At 36.6% G+C, this 21,616-nt stretch overlaps 4 protein-coding genes across 7 annotated transcripts in view; 2 read left to right on the top strand and 2 right to left on the bottom strand.

Annotated features, from left to right (window-relative positions):
- Nucleotides 1-2,448: 2,448 nt before the first annotated feature.
- On the bottom strand, nucleotides 2,449-4,767 carry LOC109080249 (costars family protein ABRACL). Its single transcript, XM_019095335.2, has 3 exons — nucleotides 4,624-4,767; nucleotides 3,759-3,828; nucleotides 2,449-3,237 (listed from the first exon to the last, which is right to left on the bottom strand). The coding sequence occupies exons 2-3, from the start codon at nucleotides 3,817-3,819 to the stop codon at nucleotides 3,053-3,055; spliced, it is 246 nt and encodes an 81-aa protein (XP_018950880.1). The 5' UTR covers nucleotides 3,820-3,828; nucleotides 4,624-4,767; the 3' UTR covers nucleotides 2,449-3,052.
- A 1,040-nt stretch (nucleotides 4,768-5,807) lies between these two features.
- On the top strand, nucleotides 5,808-8,579 carry LOC109080238 (mitochondrial uncoupling protein 4). Its single transcript, XM_019095322.2, has 9 exons — nucleotides 5,808-6,085; nucleotides 6,224-6,412; nucleotides 6,552-6,636; nucleotides 6,724-6,846; nucleotides 7,558-7,670; nucleotides 7,756-7,840; nucleotides 7,920-8,012; nucleotides 8,103-8,205; nucleotides 8,288-8,579. Exons 1-9 carry the CDS (start codon nucleotides 6,001-6,003, stop codon nucleotides 8,357-8,359), a joined length of 948 nt encoding a protein of 315 aa, XP_018950867.1. The 5' UTR covers nucleotides 5,808-6,000; the 3' UTR covers nucleotides 8,360-8,579.
- A 225-nt stretch (nucleotides 8,580-8,804) lies between these two features.
- LOC109080240 (putative peptidyl-tRNA hydrolase PTRHD1) lies at nucleotides 8,805-9,768 on the top strand. Of its 2 annotated transcripts, XM_042778033.1 has the most exons (3): nucleotides 8,805-9,116; nucleotides 9,354-9,534; nucleotides 9,596-9,768. In XM_042778033.1, exons 1-2 carry the CDS (start codon nucleotides 8,907-8,909, stop codon nucleotides 9,522-9,524), a joined length of 381 nt encoding a protein of 126 aa, XP_042633967.1. In that variant the 5' UTR covers nucleotides 8,805-8,906; the 3' UTR covers nucleotides 9,525-9,534; nucleotides 9,596-9,768. The 2 variants fall into 2 exon arrangements, with proteins under 2 accessions (XP_042633967.1, XP_042633965.1); XM_042778031.1 differs by having other exon boundaries at nucleotides 8,813-9,116; nucleotides 9,354-9,768.
- A 635-nt stretch (nucleotides 9,769-10,403) lies between these two features.
- LOC109080239 (nuclear receptor coactivator 1-like) overlaps nucleotides 10,404-21,616 on the bottom strand; it is a 52,703-nt gene continuing 41,490 nt past the window's right edge. For all 3 annotated transcript variants that reach the window (XM_042778029.1, XM_042778027.1, XM_042778030.1), the window contains 10 exons: nucleotides 20,607-20,772; nucleotides 20,328-20,510; nucleotides 20,106-20,226; nucleotides 18,941-19,109; nucleotides 18,545-18,847; nucleotides 18,214-18,312; nucleotides 16,923-17,316; nucleotides 16,415-16,589; nucleotides 16,109-16,295; nucleotides 10,404-15,203 (listed from right to left, as the gene is read on the bottom strand). In XM_042778029.1, coding sequence (XP_042633963.1) covers nucleotides 15,036-15,203; nucleotides 16,109-16,295; nucleotides 16,415-16,589; nucleotides 16,923-17,316; nucleotides 18,214-18,312; nucleotides 18,545-18,847; nucleotides 18,941-19,109; nucleotides 20,106-20,226; nucleotides 20,328-20,510; nucleotides 20,607-20,772 — 1,965 coding nt within the window. In that variant the 3' untranslated portion in view covers nucleotides 10,404-15,035. The remainder of the gene's footprint in view (nucleotides 15,204-16,108; nucleotides 16,296-16,414; nucleotides 16,590-16,922; nucleotides 17,317-18,213; nucleotides 18,313-18,544; nucleotides 18,848-18,940; nucleotides 19,110-20,105; nucleotides 20,227-20,327; nucleotides 20,511-20,606; nucleotides 20,773-21,616) is intronic.

Raw genomic sequence — 21,616 nt, 5'->3', positions numbered from 1 at the left:
CTTTAGCTTATTCACAGTATCCCCCAGAGTTAGATAAGTCCATACATACCTTTTTCATTTCTGTGCGTTCTGTAAGTGTTTTTTTTTACGCACCCAGCGCTAGCCTAGCTTAGCACAAAGACTGGATGTAAATGGATAATGGTAGCATAGTAATCCCAATAAGTGACAAAAATAATGCAAACATTTCCTATTTACATTGTTGTGATCTGTATAGTCACAGCGTGTACAAATAACAAGGCTATATGAGACAGAGACCATTTTTAATCGTAAAAATACTGGGAACTATATTCTCACTAGGCGTAGGAGCCAGCTAACGTTACTTGGGCGGCGGAGTGATTAGCGCAGCACACGAGACGCCCTGTTGATGGTTCCGTAAACAAAACAAACGTGACTAACTAGCTAGACGTGACTCGTGATCATGGCTGACTTTGAGGAATTGTCAGACTCAGAGGAATTTTACTGTGTATCAAACCAAGATCCAGAACCATATAGTTTTGAGCCAGAATACACAGACGAGGAGTTAAAGTGCTGTAGAACACTCATCTCATCCTGATTCACAGAAAATGTATAAAGAATTATTACAGGAATTGATATATTTGAAATGCAATTTATTACAGCTGACTAAATATATTCAACAGCATATAATACAGTAATGTTAGATAATTGCATTACAATAGCCAAGAATATGGGGAAAGTAATAGCACAAGGCAAATAGTTTTTGCACAATGAACCCACAGACAGTAACGTTAGCCTACTATTTCACAAACATTTTCTCAAAAAAGAAAACTGCCCATCCCCCTCCAATTCATTAGCAAGTTGAATGTATTAGTCCTGAGAGTTACATTTAGCGCCGCTCATTTGTTATTGAGCGATACAGTGTGTTCATGACAACACAATAATAACAATAAAGGGGATACACGGAGCCCCTATTCACGTAATAGTGTCACTACTAAGGTTATATTACATTAGCATGGCACTGTTACAGTATGGCTAATGTTAGTCATCTCAAAACATAACGGAACACTTACCGCAGCAACAGGTGATCCAATTTGTCCTGTCTTTATTATCGATGGGATGGCTGTATCCTTTAGCACACGTTTCATGGTCCGTGTGGCAACTTGCATTTTTTCAAAATAGTCGTCTACAGTAAAATGTTCAGAGCAAATGAAATACTTCGTGATGGTGTTTACAGGTGTGTTTGGAACTACACCCAGAACAAGTAGCCATCGATTCATCAGGTCAGCGTTTTTGGTTGGAATACTATGAAACATCATAGTATTACCTATTCTCCCCTGTTTATTGTCGCAGCTCTTTACAATACAGCGAACACCCATGATTGTACACTATACATTTACTATCTAGTAATTGCTGACTCTATTACTCCAACTCTGAGGGAACTCTCTGCTCCTCACCACGGCGCGTCTCGGGTGCTGCGCTAATCACTCCGCCCAAGTAGCCACTCCGCCCAAGTAACGTTAGCTGTGCTCCTACGCCTAGTGAGAATATAGTTCCCAGTATTTATACGATTAAAAATGGTCTCTGTCTCATATTGCCTTGTTATTTGTACACGCTGTGACTATACAGATCACAACATGTAAATAGAAAAATGTTTGCATTATTTTGTCACTTATTGGGATTACTATGCTACCATTATCCATTTACATCCAGTCTTTGTGCTAAGCTAGGCTAGCGGTGGGTGCGTCAAATAACTACTTACAGAACGCACAGAAATGAAAAAGGTATGTATGGACTTATCTAACTCTGGGGGATACTGTGAATAAGCTAAAGTCCCAAAAAAGTCGGAGTGTTCTCCAGCCAAATTTATTTAATTAGAGAACATTTTTAGATTAGAGAACCATTTATGTGCCTTAAAGAACCCAGAAATGTTTTTTTCACAGCTGTATCACTTGGGAACCTTGTTGTAAGTTATACTGAAGAAGAACTTTATCCAGTCCTAAGAACCATTTTAGGTGCAAATGCCTTTCAGCAATTAAAAATCAAATCTCTAAATGTCAATTTTAATTAGGCTCATTCATTCAAAGATTAAAAAGTCAGCAATTGAAATATAAGTCTTAACTCCAGTTCATGCATTTATATAAAAGAGTTTATTACACTTTTAAATAAACTGTCTCCAGCCATTTGAAAAGCAGATGAACTATCATAAGACATAGAAATCCAAATACAAACACTAAAGTTTGTCAGTTTTAAATGTTTGTACATTTATCTTTAAAAAAAAAAAAAAAGAAATTTAAAAACATTTTCAAGTTTATATGCAAACATTCTAGAAAGTTATAAACACTCCCCTCTATTTAATTGATTTATTTATTTCCTATTGCTCTTCATGCTAAGGTCTTCCTGAGCTTGAAATGGCACAAACTGCACCATTGGGAGTCCTATAACATTTGTACAGACATAAATAAAAAGAACAGCACAAGTACAATGTGGAGATGTTTTTGCAAGAGCTTTATAAAACAATATCACACTGAACAGTTGATGATTTGTTGAACTTGGTTGTTTTTTTAAACATTTAATTCCAGAAAATCATACAGCAGATAAATGCTATTTACTATTTATGTTTCTCAGCATTTGAGATTTAATGGCACATATAACTTCAATGTCACAGTAATGGTACTGCAAAGAAACAACCTCATGATTACTGTAAACAGCAATTATTCATTCTACAATCAATACAGTCAGAATAAGACATCAGAGGTATAATCTGTAAAACTGATATTAACCTGCATGGATACTCATTTCAAATAGGTTGAAAATGTTTGATGAATTAATTCAATCCCAGAAAACCAGTAACATGATCATGCACACTATAACTCTTATGCTATTTTAATGATATGGCTGTTGAGGTCTTTGAACAGGGAAGACTGCTACATTTCAAAAACTTTGTGCAGATCACTCCCCTGCTGTATAAAAAAATATTCCAATCCAGTATACAAAAATTTTGCATTCTCAAGTATATTTCCATATCAAAATATAGCAATGACATGTCTAAAACACATCTGCACTTTTTACTTGAGTTTAGAGAAGACTGTTAAATTCAGTCCTGCAGTAATATGACATCAACGTTGTCATGAACTCCTTGCAGTAAGAGCTCGCCTTCGAATGCGATGACCTTCTTTCGCTTGGCCGCTTTCAGTGTCCCAACCAGAGCTTCAAAGAGGTTGGCGCACTGGTCATCATTAAACAGGACTCCAAATTTGACGCTGATCTTCCCATCTGCATCTGTGAGACAGTGAGAGTGGTCAAGGCTCGCTCTAAATCGTTCATTAACAACCCTGAACCTATCCAATTAACATTTATGTACTTAATAAAGCATTAAACCAACATAGAATCATTGTTAGCAAATCTCAAAAGAAAAACGAGCACAGACAGCCAAATACCACAATGAGACCTGCATTTGTATGTCAACTAATAGAAACTAAATTACTAAAGACTGGAGTTATGGCTGATGAAAATTCAGCTTTGCCATCACAGGAATAAATGACGGTTTAAAATATATTAAACTAGAAAACAGTTATTTTAAATGTTAATAATATTTACAATAATTTGATCAAATAAATGCATCCTTGGTGAGAATAAAATACTTCTTTCAAAAACTTAGTGTATAAGATGCTCTTTGATGTTAATAGAAAAGCAGATCATACCAAAACATTTTAATGTTTAATTTTCGGCAGCATTTTCACTGGTGGTCTCAGACTTTATACCCTAACAATGATGTTGATCAAAAACAGCACAAGACTTACTTTTACTGCCCAATCGACGAATCTCATCAACGAGCAGTGTAACTTCATGTTCCACATTCATTTTTTGTCACTGAAAGTATACATGCATGTTAATATTCTAACTTACTCTATTTTGCTGTGTTCAGTCATTGAAAGACTTCTGGATATAGTCTATCTTTGGGTCATGCAATGCTGATTCAGGTTTGAATATGTAAACCTTTTACTCAAAAAGTGCAACTGGATTATTAAATAGTTCGTTTAAAACGTCCTTAGCATTCTTACGTGGATTACCACAGTAAACACGTGCTGAATAATAAATGGATCAACTGATTTAGATATTCATTCTTTACACGCGTCATTTAGCGCCCTCTCTGGATGAGTTGAGAATTGCAACACCGCACCCCACCGGTTTATTGCAGATGCTGCCCATTTAAAGATTATAATTACTTATCATCTTGAATTTTGAATGAGAAAATAATACGTGTGGCCTGCATACCAAACCGTTGGTTAAACATAATGAGGCATAATTAGTAAAAGTCTGCACGGCTTTCATGGAGCACGAGGATTACCATTTGATCAAGCAATGCGGAAGTAATGTACTAATCTGAACACTGAGAGTGAAAAAAATGTGTGAAAAATTGCATTTAAGCACATTGTGAATCACACATAATTTGATTTCTATCACCACAGAGACTGAATTCCCTAAAGTATAAATAAACAAACAAACAAACACTTTTTATGCGTAAATCCATTCACACCGCATCTAAGAGACTTTCATACAGATTCTGGATTATTAAAGCGTAACTCCACTGGGGGGAAACATGTATTCGGATGAATAATTCATTAATATCAAAAACATTACAAAGCAGATATATGTTGTACTCACCTTTGTGGTGGTTTTGTGCCGCCGCTTTGCTGACTATAAGCTGATTGCACTGAGAATGAGCTGCTATAGATGGCTTTGTGTCTGTGACGTCACATTAAACAGCCTTCATGGGTTAAACCACAGACTGTATAAAACAGGTTAAACTAGTTACAAAGTAATCTGTTAACCTAAAGTGTTTTTTTGGATTAATTTGTAATGGCAGAGCCCCTAATACTATGCCGCTGAGTGATGCCATATCTCAACAAAATGTATAATTTATAAGAGCTTTTGGGCGTTATTGATTTGATGCTAAATGTGTGAAAGATACTTACATTAAAAGTAGACATAACAGATTAAACAGCTGCTTTAATGGACATCTGTAATTCTAATAATGTAGGCCTAACTCTTTGTTCTATAGCTTGTTTTGGCAATTAAAATTATCTATAACCTGTGGGAATTGTATTAAAATTGTATTATTATACGTTTGATGCGTAAATAATACAAGTAATACTAATTTATTATTTTAATTTACTGCAACAATCCATGAAAATGCGGTCCATCCATAAATATTTGAACTATATGTATGAAATTTCATTTAGTAGACACCAGATGGCAGTAAACAGCAATTTATTATTGATTACTGCTTTTAATTAATGCTCAAAAACAGCAATACAAATATCAACAAATAAAAATGATAGACAATTAAAAAAAAGAAAAAGGGGGTGTTTAATACATTACAAACTGGAAAAAAAAATGGGAGACATTTCATTAGGAAAGGAATTAAACAAATGTTTTTAAAGCATTTTTGTTCTTAGACAGTTCGATCAGGTATTGCTCAAATTCTCTAATGGAAACAAACAAGAGAGGTCTGGAATTTGAGTATTTGCGTCTGTAAATGTGGAAAAGATTCACTACATAAAACTGCTTTTCTGATTACTCCTATTACGGTGATGTTTGGTTGCAGCCAACAAGCTAACTAAATTATTTTTGTGTATTGGACAATTCAGCGTTAATATAATATTAATGTGTATATATGAAATAAAAAAAAAAAATATGAAAATAAATATATATATATTATATATGGGTTGGATGGGATTGGGTTGGGTAATGAAGTGAGGTGCGGTTGATTTGTGGTGTGTGTGGTTTTGTTTTAGTTGCGTTTCTTTTCTTTTGTAGTCTACAACGTATTACGTAAGGGGGTCGGGAACTACACCGACCAACCGGCATGGCTTTAAAAACACAGCTTCGCCTCTTATTAAAGGTCGTAGTCCACTGTCATACAGACAGAGTAAACACTTGAGCATACACTCCAGGCTCGTGGTTCTGTTGGGAAATCGTTTTAGAATTACATTCATATTTTTTCTCTCAGTGGGAATCAGAAGACACCTGCAGCCTCCAATGTCTCCTGTACAAGAAAATTCGCGGTGGCCCCGAGTATCAAAGTTCACTCTGTCAGCTTGTGCTGCAACTGTTGCAGAGTTAGGTAGCTACACATCCTTTCTAGTTTTTAAAATAATGAATTTATGAATACTGATATATTAATTAATATCTACAATGCAGTATATTTTAATAATAATTTGAGTGTACTTTTGTGTGTGTGTTTATACAATTTTTATTTTAGTCACATTTCCTCTGGACCTGACCAAAACCAGACTTCAGATACAGGGTGAAGGTGGTTCCCGACAGCATGGTGGAAATGTACAGCCTCCAAAATACAGGGGCATGCTGAGCACAGCTCTGGGTATAGTGCGAGAAGAGGGGCCCTTGAAACTGTGGCAAGGGGTCACACCAGCTATCTACAGACATATAGGTAAAATGTTAATTGCAATGAGCTTTATTAACAAACTGTGTTATATGCATGTACAGAATAAAATCTTGATGCACTTGCCTGAATAATTAAATGCATGCATTTGAATCCGCTTCTGACCTTTGGAATTCCTCACTTTTAGTGTATTCAGGCGGCAGGATGTTAGCTTATGAACAGCTCAGGGAATCTGTTTTGGGAAGATCTGAAGATGGCGTTTTTCCAGTATGGTGAGGGAAACATCTGTGAAATATGAAACAGGACAGTGATTAAAGTTTAAATAGATGGATCAGCATAATGTTCTGTGATGTGTATAGGAAAGCAGTAATCGGCAGTATGATATCAGGTGCCTTGGGCCAGTTCATCGCTAGTCCAACAGATTTAGTGAAGATTCAGATGCAAATGGAGGGCAGGCGCCGTCTAGAAGGGAAGCCGCCAAGGTGAGACATTTAGACTAAAAGGAATAGTTCACCCTAAAATTAAAATGTGCTGAAAATGTACTCACTCTCAGGCCGTCCAAGATGTAGAAGAGTTTGTTTCTTCATCTGAAGAAATTTGGAGAAATTCAGCATTACATCACGTGCTCACCAATGGAGTGAATGGGTGCCGTCAGAATGAGAGTCCGAACAGCTGATAAAAACATAATCCACAAGTAATCCACACAACTCAATTAACATCTTGTTAGTGAAAAGCTGCATTTGTAAGAAACAAATACACCATTAAGGTGTTTTAAATCGTCGCTTCTGGCCAAAATATGAGTCTATAATCCATAATAACAGTTCCTCAGATGAAAAGGTCCATCCCCTGTTGTCCTCTCCTGATTCAGAGAACTTTTTCACAGGAAAAAGCAATGTTCATAGCGATGGTTTGAAGTTAAAAACGTCTTAATGATGAACTTGTTTATTACAAACATGCAGCTTGTGGTTTACTTACATAAATTATTTTTTTTTTTTCTGGACTCTCCTTCTGACGGCACCCATTCACTGCAGAGGATCAATTGGTGAGCAAGTAATGAAATGGTAAAAATCTCCAAATCTGTTTTGATAAAGAAACAAACTCTTCTGCATCTTGGATGGCCTGAGGGTGAGTAAATGTTTGGATGAACGATTCCCTTAATCCATCCGTTTTTTTATTTATTTTTAAACTGACAGAGTACATGGGGTTTACCACGCATTTACGAAGATCCTAGCAGAGGGAGGAATACGAGGCCTTTGGGCTGGATGGGTTCCCAACGTTCAGAGAGCTGCACTGGTCAATTTAGGAGGTGCAGTAGCCAAGACTTCTAGAAATCAATTGTCAGCTGCCCTTTTGTAATACGTCAAATATTTTACATTTTATTTCACATTTAGATCTCATGACATACGATACCGTAAAGCATTTTCTACTGAGAAACACCTCCATACCAGACAACAGCATTTGTCACGGATTGGCCAGGTGAAATTCTGCTATTCTACTAATGTTGCCATACATAATGATGTCATGTTCAACAGTTTGTTCCAAAACATTTTTACAGCATATGCTCAGGATTGGTTGCAGCTATTATGGGAACTCCAGCTGATGTGGTGAAAACTAGAGTAATGAACCAGCCACGGGATTCAAACGGGAGGTTCGTTTCGTGTATTTTTCAAAGCTGATGTGTATTTAAGACAACTATTTAGTTTGTTATAATAACATATTTTTATGATTCTGCTTGCAGGGGTCTTCTCTACAAGTCTTCTACTGACTGTCTGGTTCAGTCGGTGAGAAAAGAAGGGTTTTTTTCCCTTTATAAAGGATTTCTACCAACTTGGTTTAGAATGGTACTATGACTTTGAATATGACATGAGTTTATTTAAGTTTTATTGTCTTGTGTTCCTATTCTTACTCAGTTTTTGTTCCCAGGCTCCCTGGTCTTTGACTTTCTGGCTTACATTTGAGCAAATGAGACGAGCAATGGGCATCAGCTCATTTTGACAAATTTAAGAGTTGGACCTAGAATATTTTTTTACTTTGTCCCTATAAGACTTCTGAGCTGAACATTCCAGTCCTCATTTTTTAAGGGTGAATTTAGCTGTATGCAGGTACACACTAGAGGACACGGATATTAGGATGAAGTTAGGTTGTTTGATCACTGTATGTCTTGGAGAAAATAAAACAGCACAGCAATCATTCAGTCCTTTTTATAAAAACAAAATATGACAGTTGTTGTCTTCTTTAAACACATTTTTAAAATGGTTTTAGTTTTTCTTAACTATAACAAACCTGGACTACAGAGAAAATCATATTATATTACATAAAAGATTAAATTAATCTTTATTTTATTCCAGAATATTTCAGAAAGCCTAGTGAGATAAAGGTAAAAACATCTTTATTGTTACAGTATATGCATTTAGAGTCCTCAAACAACCAATAGAGGGCATCCAGTCAAAAACTAGTTAGCAGAAACGAAATAAACCCGGAACGTAAACATGAACCCGCTGGCTATGTCATTTCCGCTCTGGCTATTTTCGCGTCAAATAAAATGGCAACGCTGAGCAGTGGCTCGTCTCGGCGTTTAGTCCAGTATGTGATCGTCCGATCAGACCTGATACACACTTTGTCATGGCCTTTAGGGGCGGTTATAACTCAAGCTTGTCACGCGGCCACTGCTGCTATTCATTTACACTACAGTGACCCTGACACTCAGGAATATCTGGCAGAACTGGACAGCATGCACAAAGTAGTGCTGCAGGTTAGTACTGCAATTACATCACATGCACCATGCGATTCTGTCCCTACAGTGCAGGATAGGATGGGTAGCATGGTAGCATCATATAATAATATTTGATCTCTCTAACTGTTAACAAATACTAATAAAGCCATTAGCCGACTCACAAGTGATAAATAAGGGGATAATTAACATTTCATTAAAGTAATATGTATGTACTCTTTATATAGTTTTAAGTGTTATAATAATTTTTCCGCACAGGCACCAGATGAGGCATCTCTCTCCGCTCTTTCCAGTACTCTACTGGAAAAAGACATTGCACATAAGCTGTGGATGGAGCAGCCAGAGAATATCCCCACATGTCTGGCATTGAAGCCCTACCCTAAAGAAACTGTGCAGCCATTTCTAAAAAAGTTCAAGCTTTTCAAATGAATTCTGTATGAATTGTACAATATAAACACAAGGATTGTTCAGGATGGAATGTGGCTAAATGAATCACATTTATCATCACATCTGTGGTTTTCATTCACATTTTGTCTCTCGTTGTGGGAAAATGTTACTCACTGATGTTGTCTTAGTAATGTAAATTCTTAAATATCTGACATGAAAACCGAATGACTTTATTCTGCATTTTGATCATTTTGGGTAATAAATTTCATCAGTGTCTACAATGAAATCTGAAATGATCCCAAATGTTTTTAAAATGTACTGATGATTCATTGGAAGGGCTTTTTAAATACGTATAATTGAACAAATTAATAGTTTAAACTAAGACTTATGATTTATGAGCTGGTGGGTTAGTAGTTCTGGATTGGTGTTAAGGTTCATATGCGCGGTGTGGGAGTTAGTGACTCTTTTGAGCCGCTCGTTTTAGTGAATCGAGCTTCACTGTTCGAATCAAACTTTTACATCGCGAGCAGTGAAGCTCGATTCTCGAACGAAAGAGTTTTATGACCCTGTCTTTTTAGTTATATAGTGTATATATAGTGAACACACTGAAGTTCGATTCTCGAGTGAATGACTCATATGAGTCGGTTCATTTGAGTGAATTACACTTATGAATCAGTTTCACAATTACTTATATCATTAATGTCAGACTCAATTAACCAAGAACTGATATTGCGTTATGTTGTTCTTAATATTAGTGAGAACTACCTGACTGGTTGGTCATATGAAAAAGTATAGTTAAAAAAAAAAAAAATACACATGAAGTTTTTTGTATTGCATCAAAACAATAATGAATAAAACTGTTATTGAACAGTTTAAATTGCTTACGATTCCATTCCCTAGATATAAAGATGGCACTTGCAGTCCTTTTTTACATGGTGCTTTATTGCAATGTGTTGCATTCTCACATTCATGGATGTTATAGAGATTTGTTAGTCAAAAGCATAATTTCCTTCAAGGTATGTATCTACACCTTGGAAAAGCAACAAAGGGGCCATATGCACGAGTGAGTGTTTCTTGTTTGTCCGAGTGTACGTGTATGCGTGTGTGTGTAAATGTATGTGTGTAAACTTCAAATCTCAGTTTGAGCAGCCACAAAATTCCATGAAATGGACAAGAAAAATAAGACTGATTCAGTAGATGCGAAACAGTTTTGCAGCCCGCAGGACAATCCCGCAGGTGCTGGACCCAGCATGTGACTGATTGTCTACAACGTCCTAAGAAAGGTAGGATTCTCCAGATAAACCTGGATATAGAGAAAACAAAAAACAAAAACATGACAAAACATGCAGAAGTCTCCCAGATACATCTTCATTCATTATGTCCCACACACAGCTGCAATGATACCTCTTAAGAAAAAAAAAAAGTTCACAAGTATTATACAAAACTGGACAAAATGAGTAAAATGTATATATCTATATATATTTGTTTATTTATATTAATTTTACAGGTGAAAAGTGGAACCTTGCCTTGAAAGAACAAGCGCCGTTTCAGTGGAGCTACAAACACTTGACTTCCCTTCACCAATACAACTAATATCTGTATATTAATAAGGCAGCACTTACAATATGCGAAAAATCTCAGGTAAAAAGTAGCTACTGTAGATGATACCATGTAGAGATGACATCTGAATGACAAGGAGAGTGTGTGGTGGTCGATACGCAGGATTCACTACTATGATATGAGGAAATGCAGATTGTAAGAGTTGGCATAAATGGTTCTTAGCACTTGGCACTGAGCGTGCGGGGCCTGAAAGACTTTCAAATCCTACGACACAGACCGCGATGAACAGAAAGCAGAGTTCGATGAGGAATGTCTTCAGAAGATAAAGCCAGGAGGTCTGGACGTGAGCGCGCCGACTAAAAGGACGGGGCAAAGGGGAGGTGGAGCACCTGAAGAAGATAGGCATAGTTAGATCTACGGTTCTGCAGCAGAAAAAACACTCATGTAGCAAAGGCTCCGCTACCCTGCACTTTTAAGGGATCCAATGATGAGGGTCTGACAAGCCAAGTTCTTCCTGAAGAACCTGAGACACGTTTCGATTTTTCGTGGAAAGCAAAATGGCATTTCACTTAGCGAAAATACATTCAGGGGGTATTCATTTTTTGTCTTCCTTTTTTTTTTTTCTTTGAGAACATGATGCTATATTCCGATTTAAACATGGCCTCTTTCCTTGTAATTCATGTATAAAGTGCAAAATTAGATTGTATTCCTTGCAAGTTCCTGGTACATTTAGGTTTTTAGTAAAAAACTTCATGTAAAATACAGCAAAAGTCTTACAAAGGTCAGTATAAGAAAATCTTCATAAACAAGAAAACGTTCATCAAATGGTGAGGAGCAGTCCTCTATGCTGAAAATATGTACAAGAGGCACCTCAAATTTGGTATAAAGAATCCAGCTAAATAAAGTCAAATATCTAAGTATAGTTGCATCAGTATGGTTTTCTCGTTTTTAGCCCGAGTAGCTTGAAACCACTTGTTTCGAACTACAAATGATGTATATCCTTGAGTTAAAAAACAAAATAGAGGAAAAACAGGAGATATTTGTTAGCATGCATTGTTGGAATACTGCATTCAAAGCAATAATCCATTTTGAGTTGTCAGTTTTAAAACAAAAGCCAAATGCTTTTCATTTAACCTCTGAAGGTGCATAGCTAGCGGTTAGAAATCTGTCTTCCTGAAAACACTGACTAAAGTTTCTCCCGTAGAGGCATTTGCATGTTTGGTAGATCAGTAGCAATGGGGGAACATCTGAAGAAACTTGCTACTGAACGTCTTTGAAAATAATCAAACCAGCTAGGGGAATATGTCCAGAAAGTAAAGACAAAATTGTAGTGTTATAAACATGACGGGATATGGGACACCTATTCAGGAAAAACTCAATGCTACATTTGTCCAATTGCATGAACCTTGCATATGATATGGATCTTTTAGTATCTTGAAGCTTTGGTCATATATCCGTTCTTGTCTTAAGAGCGTTCACACATGGCAAAAACTACATCAGGCAGTTGACAAAAGCCCACTACAATAAGCCAGTGCTGTTCTCAAACCAAGGTTCCACTTCGTCAGAGCTGTTTAAACTTTGACAACAGAGAAATTAAATAATATGGCCTTTTTTGTTTTTTTTTAAATTAACCCGTACAAAAGCCAGTCCATGCTGCTTCTCCCTCAGCAAAGTCACATTCAGCAGTCGCTAAACCATTCTCACATATAGAGCAATCTCAACACCCACAGGAAAAATTGCAGGTATTCCAAAAAAAAAAAAAAAAAAAAAGGAAAATCAAAATCAGGACATTTGTCTGTTTTTCCATTTTAAACACCAGATATACAGTATTAGTCACACACATACACGCTTTCAGACAGCCATACACATCAAAAAAAAGAAAAGAAAAAAACAAATGGAAGCAAGTAGTTATTACCACAAACTCGGAGCACTACATTTTGTTGATTCTGAACAGATACATATTCACATTTATCTGTTATATACACAATACTTTGATAATCCAGGTTCTGAATAGTTCTATTGTACCTTGATGTTGTGTATTGACTGTGAGAGCCGTTATAAATGAGAAAACAAAACAATAAAAACAGTATTAATAGGCGCTGTTTGCTAGTTTGGTATATTTGGCATAAACATGGTAATGATGACAGGTAGGGTTCATTAAATGAATCTTATCCACTGCAAAAAACATTTGTATCTATACAGGAATGCCTGTTCCCCAAAGAGGAGGGCAGAGTTTATTAATTACGACATCGGTTGTTTTTTCGGTGAGCCAAAAATGGGAAAAACACAGACTGGCTTAAATGACTTAAATGTTATGTATGTGTCAATTCATCTCGCATTTTGTAATGTCTATGTACATTATATATAGCAGAAAGTGGCTCGATCTCAACAGTACATACTGTTGGCTGAATTTCGTAGACGAGTAAGAATCCGCTTTACGAAATTAGACTTTTTTAGAATTAGATTTTTATATAGTGTCACGAACAAAAGAACACTGTTAAAGGAGAATGAAAATACGTGAGACGGTTGCGCATGCAACACGATTTCGAGCTGTGCTCCAACGATTTGTGAAATACCTCGTGCTCAAACGGCGAGACATCAATTTCGACCACAGCAAGTCTTTTTGTTTTGACATCTTTGATCAAAAAAAATAAAAAATAGTTTGATTTTCCATTAGTACGTTTCACGTAAACTAGCGAATGTTTAGGTTCGAAATCAATCGGGCATGACTAGTAGGTAAATGAACAAAGGATAACGCTGATGAACAGTGTGTGACTGGGCAACAGTAGTCTCATGAGCAGTCAAAGAGCTGGAGAATGCAGCCGACGGTGCGGACGTTGCGCAAAACAACACCTCGCTCCTCCAGTCAGGAGAGAGCACCTGTGGTTTTGAAGAGCATCCTTGGAAACACTCAACTGTATAATGAAAATCAATGTACAATCTACATTTTCGCACCTGCGTGCAATGCAACAGAGGGTTTGTAACATTTACCGGGGTGTTCGATAACCAATATCAATCGTAAAAATTTTAGTCTCTTGATATATAAGAGCCTGCTAGAGCCCCATGGATGATTACTTTTTAAATAACAAAAGTGACATGACAGATTCTCAAAGTCGTTAGAAAGGAACTGGTGTTAGGTTGATGCGTTCGAAACAAGAGTTGCCTGTAATTTGATGAGGTTTCATTTTTAAAGGAAATTACAAAGTGTGAGTTTGTCCCAACTTTGTCCATTTGTGCTGTACAATAATACCAACCTGCACAACACCTCGCCGCAAACAACACTGATAGGCTGAAGTTGACCCTAAGTGGCTCTTATTCACAGCTGCTGAGGGGGGAAATGTGTAGGACATTGTTAAAAAATGTCTGCTGTTTCAAAACAGTGCTGCCAGGAAAGCTCGGCAGACGGATACGCACTACAGAGCAGTCTCCCATCCTGGCGATGCTTGTTCTGAAAACGACAACAGAGAAAAACAAACCAAACCAAAAAAATAAAAATAAAAAAATGACAACAAACAAAACAGACTAACAAATAAAAAGAGGTGGGAAATTCCTCCCATTATCAGGCACTGCTGAGGAGAGCCTATCAGTCACAGATCCAGCTGAAACTGAGCAATACACCATGAATATAGCGACACCATGACAACAGCCTGCTCCAGTTTCCATTTCGACCAATCCAAGCTCAGCTGCTGCGCTGCTCTCCAAGAAGCACGGCAACGTTGGCCTGACCGACAGGACGTGCAGCCGGCTGAAGCAGCAGGTCCTTTTTATTTTGATTTTTTTACAGACTTGGCAAATTCTGGAACGTGATCCTTCCTCCTTTCTGGAAACAGACATTTAAAAAGGTGACCAGGAATGAGCACTTTGTCGAACGGCTATGAAAGCTCACAAGCCTGGGCCCAGACACCGACCCTGCAGATATACTGTATAGAAACCAAAGGTGAAGAATAAAAATCTCTACATGTGGAGACAGTCCTCTGGCAGACGGTGGGCGACTCACTCGGTCAGGAGCTGCTGAAGGAGGCTTTTCTGCTGAGACTGGGCTGTGGGGGTCCCACTCGGGCCCTTTTGGGACCCGATGGGCCCCGACTGGTTAAGGTAGGAGTCACTTCCCACCAGGTTTACCGTGCACTGGACATCAGCGAACACCTGAACCTGCTGTACCTGAGAAATGGGAAAAAGGAAAGACCGTCATGTATTATTCTTTTAAAAAAAAAATTGCACTTTTATTCAGCAAGAATTCATTCAATTGAACAAAATGACAGTTAACATTTATAATATTACAAAAGATTACTAAAAAAAAAAAAAAAAGCTGTTCTTTTTAATTTTCTAGACATCAAAGGATCCTGAAAAAAATGTGTCACGGTTTTCACAAAAAATATTAAGCAGCACAACAGTTTCTAACATTGATGATAATAATACAAAATGTTTTTTGAACACCAAATCAGCATATTAGTGTGATTTCTGAAGGATCATGGGACACTGAATACTGTTCTAATGGCTTTGAAGATTCAGCTGTCTTCATTACAGGAATAAATTAAATTAAAAATATAAACTAAAATATAAAAATTTAAATATAAACATATATTAAAATACTGTTAAAAAACTTAAATTGTAATTATACTTCAAAATATTACTGTTTTACTGTAATTTTGATCAAATAATGCAGCCTTAGCATTTTTTAACTTTTGAATGGTAGTGTACAGTTATTATCATTAACATGTTCAGTGCTTGAAAAAAATAAACATGAACTGAAATAAAATAAAATAAAATATAAAAATGTAAACTTTAAAATAAAAATTACAGCAGAAAATATACAGAAATCTAAAATCAAATTCAAAATATTAACAAAAACTATAATAGTATATCAATTATGCTAAAATAACACTGGTGGTGTAGTTACAATGAATGGGGACTGAAACTTTCGAGCTTCAATAAAAAAAAAAAAGCAAAACATATTTCTTTACTCTTTTCCGCAGAGGAAAAAAAGTTGCACACAATATACAGATTTAAAAATGGTATGAGGGTGAGTAAATGAAGACTCAATAAGTAACCAATGACCATCTCACCTGATCGTTACACATTGAAGTGACGTTGCCAAGGTTATTGTTGCCCATGCCGACAGATGGTCCAATAGGAGGTAGAGTGCTCACCGCTCCTGACCCTCCAGCCATTGACACGGTGATGCTCATGTTGTTATACACGCCTTGCTGCCCAAAGCTCTGAGAGACAGGCTGGCCTGCCTGGCTATACATACTGGCACAAAACAAGATGAAATGGTTTAAATGGAGATGAATACACATAAACGCAAACAACAACAAAAAACTAATTGCATAGTTTTGTGACCTTTTGGTGATTGCTATCAAACACCATACCTGTTGTTGCCCATGGCCCCTTGCTGCCAATTCTTTATGTCAGGTGACTGATAACCAGGTGGAGGCTGCGCTTGCTGGAGCAGAGGACTCTGGGAGGTTGAGTTCTGAGGTGAAAGCAGGGGGCTGGTTGGACTAAGCTCAGGAGCGAAGGATGGATCTGCTTGCTGCATCATGCCTGTGAGAGAGTTGTACATTGGCTCTTTTAGGCATCATGACAGAAGTATTAAAAGTTGTAATTATTTTTAATTGCATTTTTATATTTTCCATTTATCTTTTTTGACATTTATTTATTTTTTTTAATGTCTACAAAGTTTTTACTTAGTTAAGTTTTTAGTTAATTTAGTGCATCATGTAAACTAAATAAAAATTAGAAATATCTTATCTGAAATAAAATAAGTCTACAATTTAAAATATTTTATTTCAGTTAAATTTTATTTTATGGTTTTAGTTTTAGTTAGCTATAATAACACGGGTGATGATAAATTAGTAGCTAACAAATGAGACATACCAGACCCCCCAAACTGCTGGAAAAGTCCCTGCTGAACAGGAGTGTTCACAGGCCCCCCAAATTGCCCTTGAATGCCTCCCATAATGCCTTGGTTTCCCATGCCCCCCCTGGTAGGTAGCTTGGGGTCCAGAGGTCCTCCCATGGGGTTAAAATGGCTTGGGGAGGTAGGGGTGTTTCCAGGCACGGCGTTGTAGCCTGGAGAAAAACCGAACTGCTGCTGCTGTGGTGGCTGTTGCTGCTGAGGGCCCTTAGGAACTCGCTGAACCCCCAGAGGTCCTGTGTTCATCCCCTGCCTCATCAGCAATACCTTCTGCTGCATAAGCTGCCGCTGGCGGTGCTGGAAACTATAAAGCTCCCGTTGCCGCTGGGCCATCATTTGAGCGTTGAGTGGAGGCTGTGAGAGAAAAGATGGGTTTTCAGTTTCATTGACAGACACAAACAGAAAAACAAATAACGATTGCGAAAGCAAAAATGCACAGATGCATCAATGACAATGATTTCTGTACAACTACAATAATAATAATATTAATATAAATGTTTTTTAGATTTTCATAAAAAATGCAGTGATCTTGTAAATGTATATAAAATATTTTTTATTTTTCTTAATAAATAAATCTTTATAATTTTTTATAAATGTATAATCAAAATAATATATTATCATATTTATAATAATAATAAAAATGATTTGTATACTTTAATTTATTACAAATAAATCAATAAACAATATATCAAAATAAAGACGATTGTATAATTTAATTTATTACAAATATATCAATAAACAATATATCAAAATAAAGACGCATTAATATTTTTCTATCCATTTCACCTATTATGTTCCTCTCTCTCTCTAATTTAGCTTTTAAATAAAATAATAAAAAACAAGAAAAAAAAATAAAAAACAAGAAATGATTGTATCTTCAGTATACAGTATATATATATATATATATATATATCTATATATATATATATATATATATATATATATATTTATTTTTTTTGATACTGAAGATACAATCATTTCTTGTTTTTTATTTTATTTTATAAAATTTTATTTTATATTTTATATAAATATATAAAATTTATTTTAATTATATATATATATATATATTATATATATATATATATATATATATATATATATATATACATATATATATATATATATATATATAATTATGAAGCATACCAAAACTAATCAAACTTAATTGTAACCAAGATTCAAATCTAAGAGCAAATGCTTGCACCCCTACAAATGACATTCATTATTCGTCTCGATGCATGTGACACTAACCTGAGAGGGCATCTGAGGCTGCTGCATGCCCTGACGCATCCCCATGGCAACATGCCCCCCTTGTGGGAACTGACCCATGGCCGCAAGCCTGTTCTGGAGCTGATGGAGAGATGAGATACATCACCACTAAACAAGTGCAACTAATCACACGTTCACTCAGCAGCTGCACTCGACAAAAGAATAGGTTAGTTCCACAGCATGTTATTTGAAAGGATGAAATCAAAAGTATTCACTGGATCTGTTACACAGTGCAAGAAAATCCAAAAGGGGGATTTAGAATTTGTGCGTTCACATTTATTTTTACACAATGAACTGAAAGCTGAAGCTCTACCTGCTGTGGGCCTTGCAAACGTTGCTGGAGCTGGAGTCTCAGCTGGTTGGGAGGTAGCCTCAGCTGGTTGGGCACACCAGGAGCTCGATTAATGCCGGGCCGCACCGTCATTCCCACGTTGCCTGGAAACGCCATCCGCGGGGCCCCGAAACTCATGCCCTGTGCTGTGCCCATCTCAGCAGGAAACTGTGAGGGTGAGGTGGGGAACTGAGAGGGATAGCTGGGCAGCTTGGGGTCCATGGGTACAGGTGTTGGAGGCTGAGACTGAGGAAAGGTCTGGGTGACAGGTTCGAGGCATCCACTCTGTAGGTGAGGCAGTAAACCAGTCAACCTCTAGACACACTTTTCTTGTAAATGTAAAAGGTATGAGAAGAATGGTTTTCTAATAATACTAACTTGAACAATCTTGTCGATGCCCAACGCTCTGTCCAGCTCGGCCAACTCACTCTCGTCAGTGCGGCTCAAGAAAGTGACGAGCTGCTCCAGCAGGGCCTTCTCGTCGTTACAGCCCTCAGGTGTGGTGGGTGGACACAGCATCTCATCCAGCGGACATGGAACACACTGCCTGCTTAGAGCACAGAAAAAAAGGCAGTATATGATTTCTGTGGCTGGTTGCATAAAAGGTTTAGACTAGTATTAAAAGTAAGTCATCTAATTTCTTTCTTTAAGGCTTGTCAATTTTTTTTTTTTTTAATTCGGTTACATGACACTTAGATTAGTCTAAGCTGAATCCAAAATATAAGACTGATTACCCCTTGGCTAACTGTTAGTTGGTTAAACTAGTTCTTAAGACACTGGCCCCAGATCATGATGGAACTTTGGGCAAGCGGCTGACAGTTCTATGTCATACTGTATGGTTAACTGATTTGGCAGGTAAGTTGAATCTGGATGAAAGTGCACATATGCTTCCCTGTGACTGAGATATGTTTATAGCAGTAGTTCTGACTGGAAATATAAATATTTCTATCGATTCTTCAGAGATGCGACAAAACATTGCACTTGCTAATAGTTTTTAAAATAACAATTACACATAGATATTAATCAGAGATAATTTGCTTGAATGTTCCCAACACATATAAACAACAAATGCAAAACTAAAGATAATTAGAAATATTTAACAAAAACAAATTAATAAATACAATATAGGCACATAACAAAATTACTTAAACTTAATTTAAAAAGAAAAATTAAAATATTAAAATAAAGGCCAATTAAAATGATAATGAGTCACAACAAAGTCAAACAAACTCTGGTGAGGGTTTTTAAAAATTTGTTAATAGTTATATTTTTAATTAATAAAATATACATATATGATTACATCTTCTGGTGTCAATCATAATATTCAGCACCAACTCCACCACCCAAATTTGAAAGAAATGTAGGGACTTTTAAATTAATTGTCTAATTACATAGGTTCTTTTAGTAGTTAGCAAGCAACACCAATAAAAATAGCTAGGGTACGCAACACAAGTGAAAAACTGACAGAAACAAGAGGTTTCAATAAAGTGTAAATAAATAGTTATGTCACTCAAATTCTTTTGTTCATTTCTGTAGCACTCACTCTTGAGGAGAGGACAGAGGGGCCTGTGTCTGGTTGCCCAAGCTGTTATCGAAGGTCATTGGTTCAGCTAGGGACAAGGGCTGGAACTGCTGGGACTCAGGAAGCTCCAGCTTGGCCAGACCTGAATCACCAAAAAACATTTTTAACAGTCTTACTTCTCCCCTTCGTTAAGTAATTAAACCGTTTCTGTTTTCAAACATGGTGACACATTCAATCCTGCACCTGTGTTGGTGTTGAAAGAGTTGAGGCTGGTTGAATTGGCAAAGGGGCTGCTGCTCTCCTTGGGTGGCTGAAACGGGTCTGTCTGCCCAAGATCCGGCGCCTGGACCTGACCTTGGTTTGGTGTAGAGGGGTCACAGAACTCAAAAGAGGACTGATTTGAGAGGTTTGATCCATCAGGGAATGCTACAGAGAGATGGAGGAGGATAAAGTAGTTATTGAGGACTTAAGATAAATTAAATATTATGAATTTTATTGTTACTCCACTGAAATGGGCCTCACCTTGGCTTGATGTTCCTGGTGACTCTCTCTTCACATTCAACCCGATGGAAAGGTTGTCCTCACTGGGCTGGACGAGCACTGGTTCCTCTGCTGCTTTACCTGCCATAGAGCTTCTCAAAGTGGGCAAGAGCTGGTTCAAAGTGTCCAGATCGGTACTGGGAAACTGCTACTCATGTAAACACATACAGAGGTGGAATGGAAATAAAAGCAAAAGTCACCAACATCAAAAGGCACACTAGAGCACAAGAAAAACAAAGTCCACATGTGATTGCCTCAAATCAGCACATGGGTTTGACAGTTTAAGAACACAGTAATAGAGTAAACACAGCAAGGGAAGGCCTACAAAATTTACCAAAATTTCGGCGGCCGGAAGATAAATATATCTGATATTTAATATTAATATATTTTCTGTCCGATTTTAATTGTTACTTTCAATAAAAGTTATTTTATTAGCTTGAGTTTTAAAAATTCTTTGAGTTAAATTAAAAAGTCTTACAAATTTCTTTATATTGTTTAATAAAATAATAAATAATTATTACAATGCATTTTCGATTTCGCCTTTCAACCAAGTGCATCCAGCATTTTCGGTTTTGGCCCAGAACTTTCATTTTCAAACCCAAACAAAATATATTATTAATATTCATGCTTGAGTTCACGCTAAAGCTGGAATTTATTTTCATAAAAGACATTTCCTGTGACATGAATGATGAGATGTGGGCATGTATAGCCTGAAAGATGAGAAAAATTTGACTACCAATGGATGTGAAGACATCAGAGTTTTGGAAAGTTGAAAAGGTACTGTGAGCAATTATGCTATTCAATATTGATATTTGCCCACATAAAGCAATATAATATAATGAAAGATATTTGCCCACATAAAGTAATATAATACAATGAAATTATTATATGGAAAACCACGTCAGAAATTGTAGCTATTACAAATCAGTTTAATGTGTGCATTGTTATAATAGCAAGCAATATTTTTTAAACTATTTTTTATGTTATTCATA

This window comes from Cyprinus carpio, chromosome A20, assembly GCF_018340385.1.
Source record: "Cyprinus carpio isolate SPL01 chromosome A20, ASM1834038v1, whole genome shotgun sequence".
NCBI lineage: Eukaryota > Metazoa > Chordata > Actinopteri > Cypriniformes > Cyprinidae > Cyprinus > Cyprinus carpio.
Note: the sequence above shows the minus strand (reverse complement) of the source record. Positions and strands in the feature narration are given on the sequence as shown.

What these genes read in the sequence shown, in the direction of transcription:
- LOC109080249 (XM_019095335.2), bottom strand. Translation starts at nt 3,819, where the DNA reads ATGAATGTGGAACATGAAGTTACACTGCTCGTTGATGAGATTCGTCGA. An exon ending in TCGTCGATTGGGCAGTAAAA is followed by an intron (nt 3,238 to 3,758) that starts GTAAGTCTTGTG and finishes ACTGTCTCACAG; the next exon opens with ATGCAGATGGGAAGATCAGC.
- LOC109080238 (XM_019095322.2), top strand. Translation starts at nt 6,001, where the DNA reads ATGTCTCCTGTACAAGAAAATTCGCGGTGGCCCCGAGTATCAAAGTTC. An exon ending in GATGGCGTTTTTCCAGTATG is followed by an intron (nt 6,637 to 6,723) that starts GTGAGGGAAACA and finishes TGATGTGTATAG; the next exon opens with GAAAGCAGTAATCGGCAGTA. An exon ending in TGCACTGGTCAATTTAGGAG is followed by an intron (nt 7,671 to 7,755) that starts GTGCAGTAGCCA and finishes TTTCACATTTAG; the next exon opens with ATCTCATGACATACGATACC.
- LOC109080240 (XM_042778033.1), top strand. Translation starts at nt 8,907, where the DNA reads ATGGCAACGCTGAGCAGTGGCTCGTCTCGGCGTTTAGTCCAGTATGTG. An exon ending in TGCACAAAGTAGTGCTGCAG is followed by an intron (nt 9,117 to 9,353) that starts GTTAGTACTGCA and finishes TTTTCCGCACAG; the next exon opens with GCACCAGATGAGGCATCTCT.